An 18,654-nucleotide genomic window follows, 5' to 3' on the forward strand; every position below is an offset into this window, starting at 1 on the left:
AATAAACTTTCAATTGATACGCGATTAAGACCAGCCTCGTCTGCTTTTCCTTTAAGAAGCCCATTCTCCTTCAGTATTCCAGAATATTCCAGTAAATGCCGTTTATCACGGAATCTATATATTTTCCTTGAAAACGAGGGCTTTTCAAAATGCTATAAAACGAAAATGAACCGATAAAAAACAATCCGTTTCGACAATGTTGACTGCAAACAAGTCATTGATAAGCGACAGGCAGATTAGACACATAGCCATAATTTAAGACAGAGGATATGCGTTCACAACGCTATCATTGAAGTGGGTGCTGGCATTCAACAGGGTTTCCAATATTAAATGGCTGGCACTCAAACTGTTAACAAAATCACAGTTAACGACGGGATGGGTTAATCGCAGATACGCATTGTATGCATGGTTCGCATGTGTGCCAAATGGTGACCTCGGAGCAGGTCCTAAATTATTATTATTATAACTAACGTTGATAAACCCAGGTTTATCACACAGTTAAAACACAGCTACAGTACTTACATTTGAGGATAAACTTGCATAAGAAGTTTCACTCATTCAAGGGTACTATGACTATGCATGCACCTCATGGTACCAAAGCACCTCAAAGGCGCTTAAAACAAAATTACAAACATCACAAAACAAACTGGTCAGACTACTACTTGACCTGAACCCCAGAACCCACCTCACCCCTGCCCACTTTGACAACCTAGGATGGCTTAGAGTAGACGACAGAGTACAGCAACTTGCAATGGGCCTGGTCTACATACAAGATACACTATATGACCGGGGTGCCCATGTACATGTCAAAATACTTCCCAAAGGTCAGTGAATACCACAACCACTACACCAGAGGAAGCTCAACAAATCATGTTAAACCCAGATTCGGCTCAAACAAGGGACTAAACACGTTTCGCAATTATGCCACAACAATGTGGAACGCCCTACCCAAAGCTGTAAAGGAATGAGAATCCCTGCCCACATTCAAAACCGCTCTTAAAGAGCACCTACGGGAGGCTGCAATTCGAAACTGGCCACCGTAAATGCCCAAAACCCCCACCACCTCCTAATAGACAGTCTCCTCCCCACCGCATGTATATATTCCCTCCCCGCCGTATGTATATTTCTCTCCCACCCACCCACCCCCTCCTAATGTACAGTCCCCTCCCCATCATATGTATATACTCTGTCAGGATCTAGGGGTAACAGTACTGTATATTTGAATACCGTTTATGTCACAAATGTATCAGTACTAAATACCTATATGTCCCTATGCCATAAATGTCATGTATGTTGTGTATGTCATAAATGTCTATATGAATTGAAAATGGGGGACCCTGATGGAAACAAGACAAACGTCTTTCTCAGGTCTGCATCCCCTTAACAATTGTATGTATTGAGCCGTACTGTATTGTACCCATTCTGCAATCTGTTAAATAAAGTTTTCATTCATTCATTCATTCACTGTAGATGTCAAGGCTCCCGTGTTGGCTGGGAAATGCATGTATTTGACCCTTCTATTGAGATCGCGAGTAACGTTATTATTCCTGAAGTCCACCAATCCGAAACTATACTTTTAAAGTCCATATCACCAAGTTGCCTGCATCAAATCTTAACATCCAATATACCATATAGGATGCCAAGAGCATGCTCTACAACATGGGATCATCCATTTCTATCTACAGTAAACGCTGTTCACATGTAAAGGGTTTTTATAAACTCATTTAAATTTTGTGCTCAATAGTTTCATTTTATTACTATTTTACACATCATCCAATAAAATGTTCCAGGACAACTGTTTCTATTTCCATGTAAGTGTTAACTTTTGCTCAGTTTCCATGACTTTTCCATACCTGGTATAACAAAGCAGGGTAGCCGGACCAGCACTCACAGGTTCAATGTTTTTTTAATTGGCAGCCTGAATCAAAGCAGACATGTTTCGGACTAATGTCCTTCTTCAGTGGTATGGCTAGCACTGGAAATGAATTCAAGGTGATGATTATATACACCTGGCAGGTAAATGACACGGCAGGAAATGACATCACAACGCAGGTGTGCCTATGCAATATGACTAAATGAATGACATATCAAAATAGAGTACAATCATAATTTATACATATGTATAGATATATCTATATCTATCATCAATAAATATTTATAAACAATACAATACAAAACGAAACAAAATTACGAAACAAAATTACCAGAAACTTGATAACATATAGCATGCCCTTTCATTTATAGGGCTAATTGAGCCACTTTACTTGAATTGAATTAATTAATTTCAAATTATCCATAGGGCATCTAGTTTGGCAACAAACAACATCTTTAATCAGACCAGAAATAACAATGTGGGAGTAAGGAGGTTAAAGGAAACAGGTTAAGACGTTCTCTTCATTCATACCTTTAGGTTCGATACAATTAAACAGGTGGATATAATAACATTCACGTTGCAGCAGCAGCTTGTGTCTGTCTCCACCTCGCGCTGGCCTGAGTACTAGCTCTAGTCCCATATATTTGAGGTCGTTGACGGTATGCTTACACTTAGAGAAATGCCGAGCTACCGATGACTTGACATCTAAATTCCTCACAGCACATTTGTGTTCACTTATTCTTGATTTAAAGGCTCTCGTTGTTTTGCCCACATAGGAAAAATTACAAGGACATTTTAGCAAATAAACCAGATTGGACGAATTACACGTTATCCGTCCTTTGACTCGGATATTTTTCCCCGTTTTTGGATGTGCGAAAAATTTATCTTTAATCATACCCTGGCACTGAACACAGGATTGGCAGGGAAAATTTCCGTCTGGGATGTTGGACATAAAATGAGAAGGTTTCTTTAAGGGCAAATCAGTTTTGACTAGGAGATTAGATAAATTTGCTTGTCTCTTGTAAAAATAGTTAGGCGAATGCTGAAACGCTGTCCCTATGAGAGGGTCGGACTGCAGAATATGCCAATGTTTATTGACAATAGTCCGCGTGTCTCTCGTAATAGGGCTGTAAGTAGACACGAAAGATACTTTGTCAGGTTTATCTTCTTTCTTTCTGGGGATAAACAACGTGGCCCTGTCGATATGCTTGGTTTTATTAAAGGCTTTTAGTGTCAAATCAGCACTATATCCTCTCTCGTGGAAACTGCCACGGAGTACCTTTGCTTGTGCAATAAATGTATCGTCAGTATCACATATTCTCTTATAGCGAAGTATTTGGCTATAAGGAAGACTGTTCTTCAAGGCTGGGGTGTGATAACTAGAATAATGTAAGAACGAGTTACGATCCGTCTCCTTTTTAAAAACCTCTGTGTGTAATGAGATGCCATCTGGGGCTTTCTTGATCAAAACATCGAGGAAGGGTAAATTATACATATCAAACTTTAATGTAAACTTTATCGTTCTTCTACAGGAGTTCAGGTACTCAAGGAAGGCAAAAAGTTCGGATGATGAACCAGACCAAATAAAAAACAGATCGTCAATATAGCGCATATACGATTTGACACATTTCTCAAACGGGTTATTATTAAAGATATGATCCACTTCATATTTGGACATATAAAGATTGGCTAGGTTCACAGCGGCTGGAGAGCCCATGCTGAGGCCTCTGTTTTGTAAATAGTATTTATCTTGGAATCTAAAATAATTTCTAGTTAGAACTAGATCCGTTAAACTAACCAGCGCTTCTGTAGGGGGGAGTAATACTTCCCTCGAGTTTAAATAAAAACTCAGCGCGTCCAGCGCATCTGCATGTGGAATGCTGGGGTAAAGGCTGACTACATCTATGGTAACTAGTAAGTCTGTAGGACTAATGTTGCAGGACGAGAGCCTGTTCAAAAAAGTAGTAGTATCCTTCAAGTAACCACGCTGAGAAGAGGCCAAATCCTTAATATGCGCATCAATGAACTGAGAGATTTTTTCTGTGGCAGAGCCAATACCGGAAACAATAGGTCTACCAGGAGGGTTAATCATATCCTTATGGATTTTAGGTAAAGTGTAAATAATAGGAGTAACCGGGTACTCTACGAACATAAACTTGAATTCATTTTCTGTAATTGCCTCAGACAATCTCAGGCTTTTAAGGACCGTTTTGATTTCCGTAGAAAATCTGAACACAGGGTCTGAATTTAGAAGGGTATATACCTCAATCTCATTCAATTGTCTGTTTATCTCAGATATATACGAGCTCTTGTTTTGGAGCACGATACCAGACCCCTTGTCAGCTTTTCTAAAAATTTAATCTTCCTTCTTCATGAGCTCCTTCAGTGCTGCAGACTCCGATTCAAGTAAATTTGGATAAAGATGGGCTTTGTGACTGGTCTCACATAACTTAAGGACATCATTTTGTACTAATCTGCAGAAAGTTTCAACTGAGGGAGGATTGAGATGGGGAGTAAACAGACTACGGGGTTTAAATACTTTTCTTTTAAAGGTGTCTGGCTCTATCTCAGGCCTAGCATCAGCATCATCATCACTTATCAACACATTTTCAGCAGGACGCTCCGCTCCCGCCCCGACCGGAGAGAGAACCCATAGGAAGACGAGGCGGGGCCAGAGGAAAAAATCCACGGTTCCGGTGATGAGCATTACATCTAACATTGTCAACATTTCAGATGTATTATTGAGCGACCCACATCATAATATCCTGTCTAAAGGTTTATCTTTTGTACCAGCCCGTAAGGTGGATGCATTTACTACTAAGGTAGAACTATTTAAGTTTTTTAGAAATATTAAGTTGAAAGCATTTTATGCCAGAGGGTTTGATAAGAGAACTCAATACGCTAATGAAAATGTGTTGATAAGTGATGATGATGCTGATGCTAGGCCTGAGATAGAGCCAGACACCTTTAAAAGAAAAGTATTTAAACCCCGTAGTCTGTTTACTCCCCATCTCAATCCTCCCTCAGTTGAAACTTTCTGCAGATTAGTACAAAATGATGTCCTTAAGTTATGTGAGACCAGTCACAAAGCCCATCTTTATCCAAATTTACTTGAATCGGAGTCTGCAGCACTGAAGGAGCTCATGAAGAAGGAAGATTAAATTTTTAGAAAAGCTGACAAGGGGTCTGGTATCGTGCTCCAAAACAAGAGCTCGTATATATCTGAGATAAACAGACAATTGAATGAGATTGAGGTATATACCCTTCTAAATTCAGACCCTGTGTTCAGATTTTCTACGGAAATCAAAACGGTCCTTAAAAGCCTGAGATTGTCTGAGGCAATTACAGAAAATGAATTCAAGTTTATGTTCGTAGAGTACCCGGTTACTCCTATTATTTACACTTTACCTAAAATCCATAAGGATATGATTAACCCTCCTGGTAGACCTATTGTTTCCGGTATTGGCTCTGCCACAGAAAAAATCTCTCAGTTCATTGATGCGCATATTAAGGATTTGGCCTCTTCTCAGCGTGGTTACTTGAAGGATACTACTACTTTTTTGAACAGGCTCTCGTCCTGCAACATTAGTCCTACAGACTTACTAGTTACCATAGATGTAGTCAGCCTTTACCCCAGCATTCCACATGCAGATGCGCTGGACGCGCTGAGTTTTTATTTAAACTCGAGGGAAGTATTACTCCCCCCTACAGAAGCGCTGGTTAGTTTAACGGATCTAGTTCTAACTAGAAATTATTTTAGATTCCAAGATAAATACTATTTACAAAACAGAGGCCTCAGCATGGGCTCTCCAGCCGCTGTGAACCTAGCCAATCTTTATATGTCCAAATATGAAGTGGATCATATCTTTAATAATAACCCGTTTGAGAAATGTGTCAAATCGTATATGCGCTATATTGACGATCTGTTTTTTATTTGGTCTGGTTCATCATCCGAACTTTTTGCCTTCCTTGAGTACCTGAACTCCTGTAGAAGAACGATAAAGTTTACATTAAAGTTTGATATGTATAATTTACCCTTCCTCGATGTTTTGATCAAGAAAGCCCCAGATGGCATCTCATTACACACAGAGGTTTTTAAAAAGGAGACGGATCGTAACTCGTTCTTACATTATTCTAGTTATCACACCCCAGCCTTGAAGAACAGTCTTCCTTATAGCCAAATACTTCGCTATAAGAGAATATGTGATACTGACGATACATTTATTGCACAAGCAAAGGTACTCCGTGGCAGTTTCCACGAGAGAGGATATAGTGCTGATTTGACACTAAAAGCCTTTAATAAAACCAAGCATATCGACAGGGCCACGTTGTTTATCCCCAGAAAGAAAGAAGATAAACCTGACAAAGTATCTTTCGTGTCTACTTACAGCCCTATTACGAGAGACACGCGGACTATTGTCAATAAACATTGGCATATTCTGCAGTCCGACCCTCTCATAGGGACAGCGTTTCAGCATTCGCCTAACTATTTTTACAAGAGACAAGCAAATTTATCTAATCTCCTAGTCAAAACTGATTTGCCCTTAAAGAAACCTTCTCATTTTATGTCCAACATCCCAGACGGAAATTTTCCCTGCCAATCCTGTGTTCAGTGCCAGGGTATGATTAAAGATAAATTTTTCGCACATCCAAAAACGGGGAAAAATATCCGAGTCAAAGGACGGATAACGTGTAATTCGTCCAATCTGGTTTATTTGCTAAAATGTCCTTGTAATTTTTCCTATGTGGGCAAAACAACGAGAGCCTTTAAATCAAGAATAAGTGAACACAAATGTGCTGTGAGGAATTTAGATGTCAAGTCATCGGTAGCTCGGCATTTCTCTAAGTGTAAGCATACCGTCAACGACCTCAAATATATGGGACTAGAGCTAGTACTCAGGCCAGCGCGAGGTGGAGACAGACACAAGCTGCTGCTGCAACGTGAATGTTATTATATCCACCTGTTTAATTGTATCGAACCTAAAGGTATGAATGAAGAGAACGTCTTAACCTGTTTCCTTTAACCTTTAACCTTTAATTCAATTCAAGTAAAGTGGCTCAATTAGCCCTATAAATGAAAGGGCATGCTATATGTTATCAAGTTTCTGGTAATTTTGTTTCGTAATTTTGTTTCGTTTTGTATTGTATTGTTTATAAATATTTATTGATGATAGATATAGATATATCTATACATATGTATAAATTATGATTGTACTCTATTTTGATAGGTCATTCATTTAGTCATATTGCATAGGCACACCTGCGTTGTGATGTCATTTCCTGCCGTGTCATTTACCTGCCAGGTGTATATAATCATCACCTTGAATTCATTTCCAGTGCTAGCCATACCACTGAAGAAGGACATTAGTCCGAAACATGTCTGCTTTGATTCAGGCTGCCAATTAAAAAAACATTGAACCTGTGAGTGCTGGTCCGGCTACCCTGCTTTGTTATACTGAACTTTATGGGATTACAGCACCCAGTGTGAGTACATGTGAGCGCGGTCTAACTTGACTATATATATTTTCCATACCTGGGAAATGAAAGAAATTATTCCATGTTTTCCAGGTACCGTGGGAACCCTGTCAGTGGACCAGGCATCTCTCAGATGGTTAGTGGACGTAGAGCTCAGTGGACCAGGCATCTCTCAGATGGTTAGTGGACACAGAGGTGGCAAACAGACACAAAGCGAGATGTCTGGAGTCTGGAGGAGGCTTCAGGAGATCCTAGAATGAGCAACTCTCTGGCATGGTTTCAAAATGTGGAATTTCTTCTTTGACATAGTGTCTGATTTGGAGATATCGAAATAAGTAGGAGTTAGGGATGTTACATTTTGTTTTCAGTTGATTGAATGATGCAAACTGTTTGTCTATGTATAAATCTCCAAGGGTTGCAAGTCCCCTGTGCCTGTAACTGTTCCGCAACAGTAAGTGACTTCCGGGGTAGGCCTGATTGGCCCCGACAGGCACGTGACGCGGCAAACTCAGGACGCGCAACGAGGCTGCTGAGAGCTGTCGCGCGGAAATAGGCTGTCTATTGCCATTCTCTAACACAAACTCTAACCTTAACCAGCTCCTTAACAGCGCCTAAACTTAACCGTTCTAACCTTAACCAACTCCGAAACAATGCCTAACCTTAACCTTAACCTTAACCATGCCTAACCTTAACCATAGAAAGAATATTGCCATTCTCTAACACAAACTCTAACCTTAACCAGCTCCTTAACAGCGCCTAAACTTAACCGTTCTAACCTTAACCAACTCCGAAACAATGCCTAACCTTAACCTTAACCTTAACCATGCCTAACCTTAACCGGCGAAAGAATACACGTTAAAAAAAAAATCACGTTAAAAAAAATTAATTTGATGGGATTCGAACTCGTCAACAACGGACCGCAGGATCGCAGGACCGCTGCTCTGCCAGGTGAGCTGAAGCGCAGAATGAAAGTCGTAGCGGATTTGGACGGTTACATCATTCCGCAAGCTCTGCCGCTCCGCTCCGCGGAGCGTGCCGCGCGGCAGAGAAAGTTGCGCGTCACGTGCCTGTCGGGGCCAATCAGGCCTACCCCGGAAGTCACTTACTGTTGCGGATAAGCTATAAGCGTCCCCTGTCCCTACAGACAGCAAACGCCCCATCCGTCCGAGATGGCAAAAAGGAATGGTTGTGACATATAGGAATGTGTATATAGACACTTGGCGGTTTGCTAAGACCTCTTATCTGATTCAAAATCCTAAGAGAGTTCTTTCAAATAAAATTATTACCAATTAGCTTGTGAAGGGATTCTGTCTTGGAAAAAAGTAAAGTACAGAGAGAGGAACCATTTTACTGCTATAGCTTCAATGTTTAGCCACAAGGGAGAATTATTAGACAGTGTCTCACCTGAGAGTCCCCTCTGCCAATAGGTCAAAGCTCTAGCATTGGCTGCCCAATAATAATTCCTAAAGGCCTAAGCCTCCATCAGGTGTTGGCTTCTGCAGATGCCCTTTTGATATGCGATGGACTTTATTCCCCCAAACTAATGGAAAAATAATAGTCTAGTTTCTTAAAAAATGCTGAAGTGAGGAAGATTGGCAGATTTTAAAATAAAATAATCTAGAAAGAGACACCATCTTGATTGCATTGATACACGCCCCACCATAGATAAAGGTAAACTCCTCCACTTCTCTATGTTGAGTTTTAACTTTGTGACCATGTCAACATAGTTGAGTTTAAATAAGAGTTTGGGATTTCTGGGTATTTTGAGTCCTAAATTATGTAAAATTATCATTTACTATTTTAAATGGTAGATCATTAAGGAAATTAAGGAGTCCAGACCGCCCGGTAGAGGCATGAACTCACTCTTACCCCAATTGATTGTGTAGCCAGAAAGCTTACCAAATGATTCAATGAAATCTAACAAAGGAGAAACAGAGGCTTCTGGGTCAGAGAGATATAATAATGTATCATCGGCATAAAGGCTCACACGACTTTCCAGGTCCCCTCTCTTAATACCTATCTTACTCTGGAGTTGTCCACCTGGTTGGTATAATAATAATAATAATAGATCAAATTTATATAGCGCCTTTCATAGAACCCAAGGTCACTTCACAATCAGGACAAAAAATAGGGCTAGGGAAATAGGGGAGGGGGGGGAAAGGGGATGAGGGAAGGTAAGGGATAATGGATAATGGACCTAATCTAATCTAAACTAACTGATGGGCAAAAGCCTTGGTGAAGAGGTGTGTTTTTAGAGCAGTTTTGAAGGTGTCCAGTGTCGTGTTACTTTGCACGGTAACAAATACGTGAGTCCTCTGCTTTGGTTGTAAGTATGTTTATTAGCTTAGCCTAGCTACGTTACACAGGTGTGCATCCTAGGTTCCTCTCGAACTCCCCTTGACCCCCAGTACGGTGGCCTGTACCTTCGCGTATAGCGCACACACATTAACATAACACCACATCTCCCTTTCTAGAATCAATGGGTAGACTGCCATTGATTCCCCAGACCTTAGAGGATTATTCTGCCTCTATATCTAAAAGGTCTGTTCATCTGAACTGATCTAAACAATTTCTTTAACACCATATAAACCATGGGTTATATTAAACATAGCAATTGCTTTCTTTCGAAATGTATATCTAAACAAATAATATATATAAACATGAAACAATGTCTTATCTTAACATAAACCTCTATCATTCTATCGCATGAATGTCACTTTTCTTTACTCTCTCTCTCTACTGTCTCTTACAAGTCCAACCTAGTTGGTTTCACCACACATCTCCCAGACCTGGTTCTGGGAGTAGCTGGTGGTTCCAGGACCTCCTGCTCCGTAGGTTCTGCTGCACTCTGCTCCGGTGAGGGCTCCATGGGGACGAGATGGCGACGGTTTCGCCTTAATGTTCCATGGGGTCCATCTATGATGTACGAACGTGGAGTGGGGTGACTGCTGACCACAACTCCAGTTGCACTTTGATCTGTGACCCACACCTCCTTTCCTGGAGTGAGCCTGTCGAGACTTCGCGTACGATGACGCCGGTTGTAGCTTTGTGCATCTCTCATTCTCCTCTCCTCCTCCTTCTGAACCACTGCCTTACTGTCAGGAAGAGTAGGGACCAGTAGAGCAGGAAGCGTTGGCACCGTCGTGCGGAGTCTCCTCCCCATAAGGAGCTGGGCTGGACTGTACCCGTTATGCAACGGGGTGGCTCTGTATGCCAGCAGAGCACGGTATGGGTCGGCTGCCTTCTTCAGGAGGCCTTTTATTGTCTTGACCGCACGTTCTGCCTCCCCATTACTCTGGGGATATCTCGGGCTGCTTGTGACATGGCGAAACCCATATGATGTCGCAAACGCTGCAAAGGCCATTCCGGAGAATTGCGGCCCGTTATCCGTCACCAGTTCCTCCGGGATACCATGGCGTGCGAAGATTGACCTCAAGTGGTGGATGACGTCTGTTGATTTTGTGGGAGTCAGCAGAGCGATCTCCACGTACCTTGATGCATAATCCACGACCAGCAGGTAAGTCTTGCTCTCCAGCATGAACAGGTCTGCTCCCAACTTCTGCCACGGTCGCCCCGGGTATTGAGATGGCATCAGGGGCTCCCTTTGGTTCTCTCTCTCTTTGCTGCATGTTCGGCAGTTGAGGACCAGCTCATTCAGCTGCTGGCTGAGCCCGGGCCACCATACAGACTGCCGTGCTCGCTCCCTGCACTTTACCACCCCCTGGTGGCCTTCATGCAGCCTGGCAAGCACGTCGTTTCTCATTGTTGAAGGGATTACAAGCCTGCTTCCCCTCAGCAACAGTCCATCCTCTACTGTGAGTGACGCCTGTTCCGCCCAGTACAGCCTGAGAGCCGGCTCACTGTTGTGTGGTGGCCATCCCTCTGCACACCACTGCTTCACCTGTGCGCACACACTGTCCCCCTCCAACTGCTCTCTCAGCTCGTCCAGGTAGGCAGTGCTCGCTGGCAGGTTCTCTATTACCATGTCCACATAGATATTTGTATTCTCAAATAACTCCTCCTCCTCAGGTGTCTCTCTCCTCTTCACAGGTGCACGTGAGAGCGTATCAGCAGTCCACAGGCTCTTCCCTGGCACATGGGCAATGGAATAGGAATAGCGCATCAGGCGCATCCGGAAGCGCAGAATCCGTGGAGGGAGATCATCCAACGCCTGAGACCCCAGGAGACTCAGGAGAGGCTTGTGGTCCGTCTCCAGCTGGAAGCGTCTGCCGATGAGAAAATTTCTAAACCTCTCACAAGCCCAGGTCAAGCCCAGGGCCTCCTTCTCAACCTGTGCGTATCTCTGCTCAGTCTGTGTGAGAGACCGCGACACATAGGCTACTGGTCTCCACACTCCATCCCATTTTTGGAGAAGCACACTCCCCAAGCCGTACGACGACGCGTCCGCTGAGACCTTGCACTCCCTGTGGTTATCGTACATGGCCAACACTGGTGGAGATATTAGTGCATCTTTTAAATCTTGAAAGGCTTTGGCCTGCTCGATGCCCCACAGCCAGCAGTTCTTCTTTGACAGAAGGTCTCGCAGGGCCTTGTCTCTCTCCGCCAGCCGCGGGATAAACTTCCCCAGCTGGTTTACCATGCCGAGAAAGCTTCTCAGCTCACTGACATTTGTCGGCTCCTCCATCCTCCTCACGGCATCCGTCTTACTCGGGTCGGGGTTAATGCCACTGCTGGAGATCACATGGCCTAGAAAGGTCACCTCTTCCTTTGACAGGTCGCACTTGCCTGTGTTCAGGGTGATTCCTGCTTTCTCGATCCTCCCCAGCACGACATGCAGACGAGCGTCATGCTCCTCCTGTGATCGGCCCCACACCAGCACATCATCCATGTGGCAGACGACACCCTCCAGCCCCTCTGTGACCTCAGTCACCATTCTGTTTTGGAAGTGTTCTGGGGCGGAGGCGATGCCGAAAGGTAGGCGATTGAAGTGGTAACGACCAAACGGCGTGATGAAAGTTGTATACTTTGACGACTCCTCAGTCAGGGGTATTTGCCAAAATCCCATGTTCGCGTCTAACTTGCTGAAGATCCTGGCTCCGGCCAGCATTCCCAGTGTTTCCTCGACCGTTGGCAGGGTGTATTTCTCCCGGCACACTGACTCATTGAGGTTTGTGAGATCGACACATATGCGTACCTCCTCTGTCTTCTTCTTAGGGACCACTACCATGCCAGCGCACCAGTCGGTTGGCTCTTCGATCCGGCTGATCACTCCGAGGCTTTCCATGCGGGACAGTTCTTGCTTGACTTTGTCCATCAGTGGCAATGGAATCCTTCTGGGCGTCTTCAGTGAGAATGGTTGAGCCCCCGGTTTCAGCCTGATTGCATACGGCTGTTTCATCTCCCCGAGACCACTGCATATCTTTGGGTAGGTCGTCTTGAGCGTCTCCATCGTTATACTGTCTAGACGTGCCACAAGCTCCATCTTGCTGATAGCAGGTCTCCCCAGCAACGCTGAGTGTAGGTGTCAAGCGACGTACACATCCTCCAACACCTCTCTCTCTCCTCTCCTCAGCAGCAGCTTGGCGACGCCCACAACATCTAGTGGACTCCTCCCAGGTCCCATCAGTGGTTTTGTCGCTTTCTGCAGGGTAGGTGGATCCTTGTGTTTGTATATCTCTCTGAATACAGTGTGAGGCATCACAGTAACATCAGCGCCAGTGTCTATTTTGAATGGCACACATCTGCCATTGATGTCTATGTCGACCATCCATGGCTCCCCATCAGTTGTGATGCTGCCCAAGAACATGTGCTCCTCCTCCCCATCACAGGAGCAGGAATAGTCTTCTTCAACCTCTTGTACATTTTTGGAAGATTTACACACACGTTTATAATGGCCCATCTTCCCACATGAATGGCACTTCACCTCGTTAGCAGGGCAATCGCGCTGTGGGTGGAGCTGAGAACTGCCACATTTATGACACTGGACACTTCTCCCCCTCGGGTACTGGGTACTGAGTGGTTTGGCTGTGTAGCTGTTAGCCTGTTGGGGGCTGTTCTTAGCATAGTTCTTGCTACTGCTCTTAAACACCCTGTCCACCGATTTAATGTCACTTGCCTCTGTCCTGGTATCCCCTCGCAGAGAGGATTGCTGTCGTTTCACCTCCTCACTCTGCCTCGCCATGTTCAATGCCCTCTCCAAGGTTAAGTCTGGGTCCAGCTGCATGCGTTCTGACAGCCGCTTATCCATCAGACCGACGACAAGCCTGTCACGTATAAGTTCATTATGCAACACACCGTATGTACAATGCTCCGCCAGCGCATACAATGACGTCACAAAGGAATCGACTGTTTCACCTTCTCCCTGTTTGCGCATGTTAAACTTGGCTCGTTCATATATCACGTTCTTCTTGACCACGAAGAAACCTTGCAATCCATCCCGCACTCCTTGGTACGTACGTCGTAGATCAACAGCCAGATTCAGTCCACGTAAAATATCGTCCGCCTCATCGCCCATACAATATATTAGCGTGTTGACTTGATTCTCTTCAGAGCTAGCATTTAGGTTACTTGCCAGGCGAAATCTTTCGAACCTGCGTATCCACTTGGCCCACTCTTGCGGCTTTGAGAAGTCGAAGGACTCAGGAGGCTGGATGCTAAACGTAGCACTTGAAACCGCAGCCGCTACCGGAGCTACAGCGTTATTAGCGTTATCCACCATCTTCTTCTTTCTCCTTCTGCTTTTCTTCGTCATAAACGAGTCTCAAATGGCACTTTAATGTCCGACCGAACTCACACACAACTCTAGCAGGACTTCTGACACCATGTCGTGTTACTTTGCACGGTAACAAATACGTGAGTCCTCTGCTTTGGTTGTAAGTATGTTTATTAGCTTAGCCTAGCTACGTTACACAGGTGTGCATCCTAGGTTCCTCTCGAACTCCCCTTGACCCCCAGTACGGTGGCCTGTACCTTCGCGTATAGCGCACACACATTAACATAACACCACATCCAGGGTTGGGGCGTTGCGGATTTCGGGGGGGAGAGAGTTCCAGAGGGTAGGGGACGCCACGCTGAAGGCTCTGTCCCCGAAAGTCCGTAACCTGGTGCGAGGGATGGAGAGGAGACCTAGATCAGAGGATCGTAGGTTCCGGGATGGAGTGTGCTGGTGGAGGAGATCAGACAGGTATCGGGGGGCGAGGGCATGGAGGGACTTGTAGGTGAGGAGCAGGAGTTTGAAGGTGATGTGGAACTTGACTGGGAGCCAGTGGAGGTGGATGAGGGTGGGGGTGATGTGCTGCCAGGGCTTGGTGTAAGTGAGAACTAGTGCACTGCAACCTTTCCCAGGCCCGACGGGGCCCGGCGGGTTCGGGCTGGGTAGGGCTTTTTTTTTAATAAATAATTCGGGCTCGGCCGGGCCCGGGCACCGCCGTTTTTTATTTATTTTTTTCGTTTTTTTTCTTCTTTTTCATATAACTAGGGTTATAGGATAACCTTCGTTTTCCTTAAGTTTCGTTTTCTCTTTCGCGCAAGCTGTCATCAGAGAAACATTTGGATGTAATTACCGCAGCGCGCAGGGAGAACTCAGGGGACAACTCGATTGGTTGTGTTGGTTGTGTTGGAATATAGCAGGTTGGCGAACGTTTTAATTTGTTCTTGGATGTATGTAGCCCAGGGGTCAGCAACCTTTTTGACATGGAGTGCCTGTTTGAAATATAGTTGTAACTAGTGTGCCTCAACAATATTCCATGCATCGTAATTTTTTTTTCTCATAATCAGGTCTTTTTAATGATCATTTTTACATTATCATTATCATTATTGTTATTGTTATTATTAACAATATTATTATGATGGTTGTATCAACCCTAAATCTGAGTGGGGGGGGGATGCAATGCAGACAAACAGCTGCAGACAAACAGCTGCATACAGTGCGACCATTTCACTCACATTTGCCCATTCATTTTTGGACACATCACACACCATCGGTGTGTGTACTGTACGTGTGCTGTCATAGCTCCACCTACAGGCCTAATGGAGAACACCAGGAGAACACCAGGATGTGAATGGAGGGTGAATGTGAGGTATATCGTGTAAATAAGTTTTGATTGATCGCAAGACTACACTGTAAAAAAAGAAATAATAATAAGTTACCAGTTACTGTGCATTAAGGTTTTCAGTTTTCAATCCATAATAAGTTAACAGAAAAATAAGTACACAACCACATTATTTCAACCTAATAAAACTATGTTTATTGTCATTGTTTTAAGAACACAAGTTGACTTGGTAATACTCACATTTTGAGTAAAAAAATTGCCTTTAACATGTGCAATGTTCAATGAAATAGAAAAATAAATAATACAATTTGTTGATTAATCCCACTGGTCACAATGGTGACCGTAATAATGTTTTTGTTATAAGGCTCTGCAAATGTTACTGAATGATGTAGCAATGTATTTCCAGCTAAATTGAAATAATAAACAAATAAAGGGTCTCAATTAAATATGTGGTAGTAAAAATAACCTGTGGGAGGATTTCAACAAGATAAATGCGACAACAGTGCAAAATATTTCACTATAATATTTCAAAGCAAAAAGAAAAGAAAAAAAAGTATAATATTTTTTAATTTTTTTTATTATTATTTTTTTGCTGCCCCCTGTGCCTATGAAAATGCCCCCGCGTGCCTATGCAGGCACGCGTGCCTAGGGTTGCCTACCCCTGATGTAGCCGGTTGGCGAAGTTTTGTTAACGTTGTTCAACGCGTTGCTGACGTCAACAGCGAAGTGGTGAGTGATGTTTATTATTTGCTGGGTCGCTGCTGCCCTGTTTTGTTGTGCTTTTCATTATGTTGCTCTGCTCGAAATCTGATTTCTGTTTTCTGTTTGTTTGTATAGTGACTGAGTAGGCTATTGTGTCGTGTGTGTGTGTGTGTGTGTGTGTGTGTGTGTGTGTGTGTGTGTGTGTGTGTGTGTGTGTGTGTGTGTGTGTGTGTGTGTGTGTGTGTGTGTGTGTGTGTGTGTGTGAGTGTCAAAGAAGATTCTATAGCCTTCAATACGTTTTACGAGGCTGCCGTGTGAGTCAGTCTAATAAGTGAGCACTGGGACGGCATTCTAATAAGAGCGAAACAGGCTATGTAAATGCTTCTTAGTTTTCAGCGTGATATGCGTTATTTAGGCAGACCTATTGGACATTTTCGTTTTTGTTTATTTATTAAGTTAATATATAAAGTGTTTAGAATATTTAAAACAAAAAAATTATTTAATATTTGGATATATAATAGAATTAGCGAATCAGGCTATATAATGGTTGTTAGTTTTCAGCATGATATGTGTTATTTAGTTAGACCTATTGGACATTTTCGTTTTTGTTTATTTATTAAGTTCATATAAAACCGTGTTTCGTGTAATATTGTTCATGCAAAACCCCAACACCACATTGCCTCATCTGCTCAAGTTGATTGAGAACTTTGGTGATTTATCGGGATTTAAGATAAATTGGCCGAAGTCGGCTTTCCTTCCACTTAACACCCCTGCAAAAAAAGATATAACCCTCCCAGGAGAGATACCTATGGTAAAACATTTTAGATGCTTGGGAGTGGAAATATTCCCCACCATAAGACAAACGGTGAAGCACAATTACACAAAAATCCAAAACAAAATCAAAGACGACCTTGATAGGTGGGCAAAACTCAGTACAGGCACGGATATCAATAGTTAAGATGGATGTACTACCTAGAATCAACTTCTTCAGTTCAATGCTACCGTTACCCCCTCCAGAGGGTTACTGGAAAATATTACACTCCTCCACATACAAATTTATTTGGAATAACAAACCACCACGTATAAAAAGATCCACCGCACAGAGAAATAAAGCAGACGGTGGCATGGCATTTCCAGATTTTTTCCACTATTTTAAGGCGTACACATTAAGACCATTGACAACATGGTTTGACCCCCAAGCATTAGTATCCTGGAGAAAATTAGAAGAAAACATAGTAGCCCCACATAGACTGAAGGACATAGCATACACTAAACTACCAATCAAGCACTGTGAACGGAAATTTGGCCCCATAATTACCCATGCGATCCGGATATGGCGTGAAACACAAAAAAAATATCCTAACCCACAAAAATGGCACAATCATACTCCCTTATTCAATAACAATGCACTCTTAATTGAAAAACGACCTATAAGATTCCCTATATGGGAAGAGCAAGGCATACACTCATTAGGGGATGTTTTTAACAAACAGGGTTTTTGTAGTTATGGAGAAATATGCAAAAAATTTAATCTCACCATGTCCACATGGCTTTTTTACATACAGTTACGGCTATGTTTGAAGTCTCACGGTGTTCCATTAGACATACCAATTGAACACCACAGATACCACAAATTCTTCTATGAAAGAGAGACATCGAGAGGTTTTGTTTCAGATTTTTATCATCAATTACTAACGTCCTCGTATGAAACCCTCCAACTAGACTCTGTCTGGAGGAGGGATATACCAGACCTGGAAAGTGACTTTGATTGGCAAGGAGCCTGGGCAAATGTCCGACTTACATCAAGGAACCCGGACCATCAACAAATCAATCTTAACTATATTCACAGGACATACTTGACTCCTATAAGACTGAACAGAATGGGTCTTAAACAAGACTCCAAATGCTCCCAATGTACAAACGGGGACGAAGGGACATTTATGCACATGTATTGTGACTGCCCACCAGTTAAGACATTCTGGAAAGATGTGACCCAACAATGATCAAAACTTGTATCTTGGAATATACCTGTACACCCCTCTGTATTACTATTGAATGATGTTTTTGAGTTTGCAGTAAATCCACAGCTAAAGAGATTGGTTTTATCGGGTATCACAGTAGCTAAAAAGCTGATCGCATCACGCTGGTTTCAACCGGAAAAAATTTGCTGGAAAGTTTGGTTTCTTACATATCTCGATGTGATTTATCAAGAAATATCTACAGCAAGAATTCTGGGTCTCAATGAATCCAAAATGTCAATGTGGTTAGAAGTGGTGGAGAGAATAAAAGCTAGCTTATAATGGTAGTGTCTGGTTAGGAGCGAGGGATAATGGAGGTACTATCCAAAGAGGGGTCCGGGAGGGGGGGGTTTGAGCTGGAGCATATGTGTGTAGGTTTTTAGATAACAGGTATTAGGGGTATATCCTGTATAAGACATTGGTATAAATGGTAATTTCGTTGGATATACACTGTATATTAATGCTTGTGTATCTTATCGTGTGTTGTCATGTTTGTTTATATGTGTGTTTAAAAAAAATAAAAAAAAAATAAATAAAACCGTGTTTCGAATATTTAAAACAAATACAAAAAAAA

General features: G+C 43.0%; 2 protein-coding genes across 2 annotated transcripts in view; one reads left to right on the top strand and one right to left on the bottom strand.

Moving 5' to 3' along the window:
• Positions 1 to 4,904, top strand: part of LOC311225071 (uncharacterized protein) — a gene marked incomplete at both ends in the record, with an annotated part of 13,943 nt that extends 9,039 nt beyond the window's left edge. The window contains one exon of the mRNA XM_084310279.1: positions 4,901 to 4,904. Coding sequence (XP_084166405.1) covers positions 4,901 to 4,904 — 4 coding nt within the window. The remainder of the gene's footprint in view (positions 1 to 4,900) is intronic.
• Positions 1 to 18,654, bottom strand: part of LOC311225970 (general transcription factor IIF subunit 2-like) — a gene marked incomplete at its 5' end in the record, with an annotated part of 267,601 nt that overhangs the window by 41,841 nt on the left and 207,106 nt on the right. The window lies entirely within an intron of this gene.

This window comes from Notolepis coatsorum (assembly GCF_963971535.1).
Source record: "Notolepis coatsorum genome assembly, chromosome: 3".
Lineage (NCBI taxonomy): Eukaryota > Metazoa > Chordata > Actinopteri > Aulopiformes > Paralepididae > Notolepis > Notolepis coatsorum.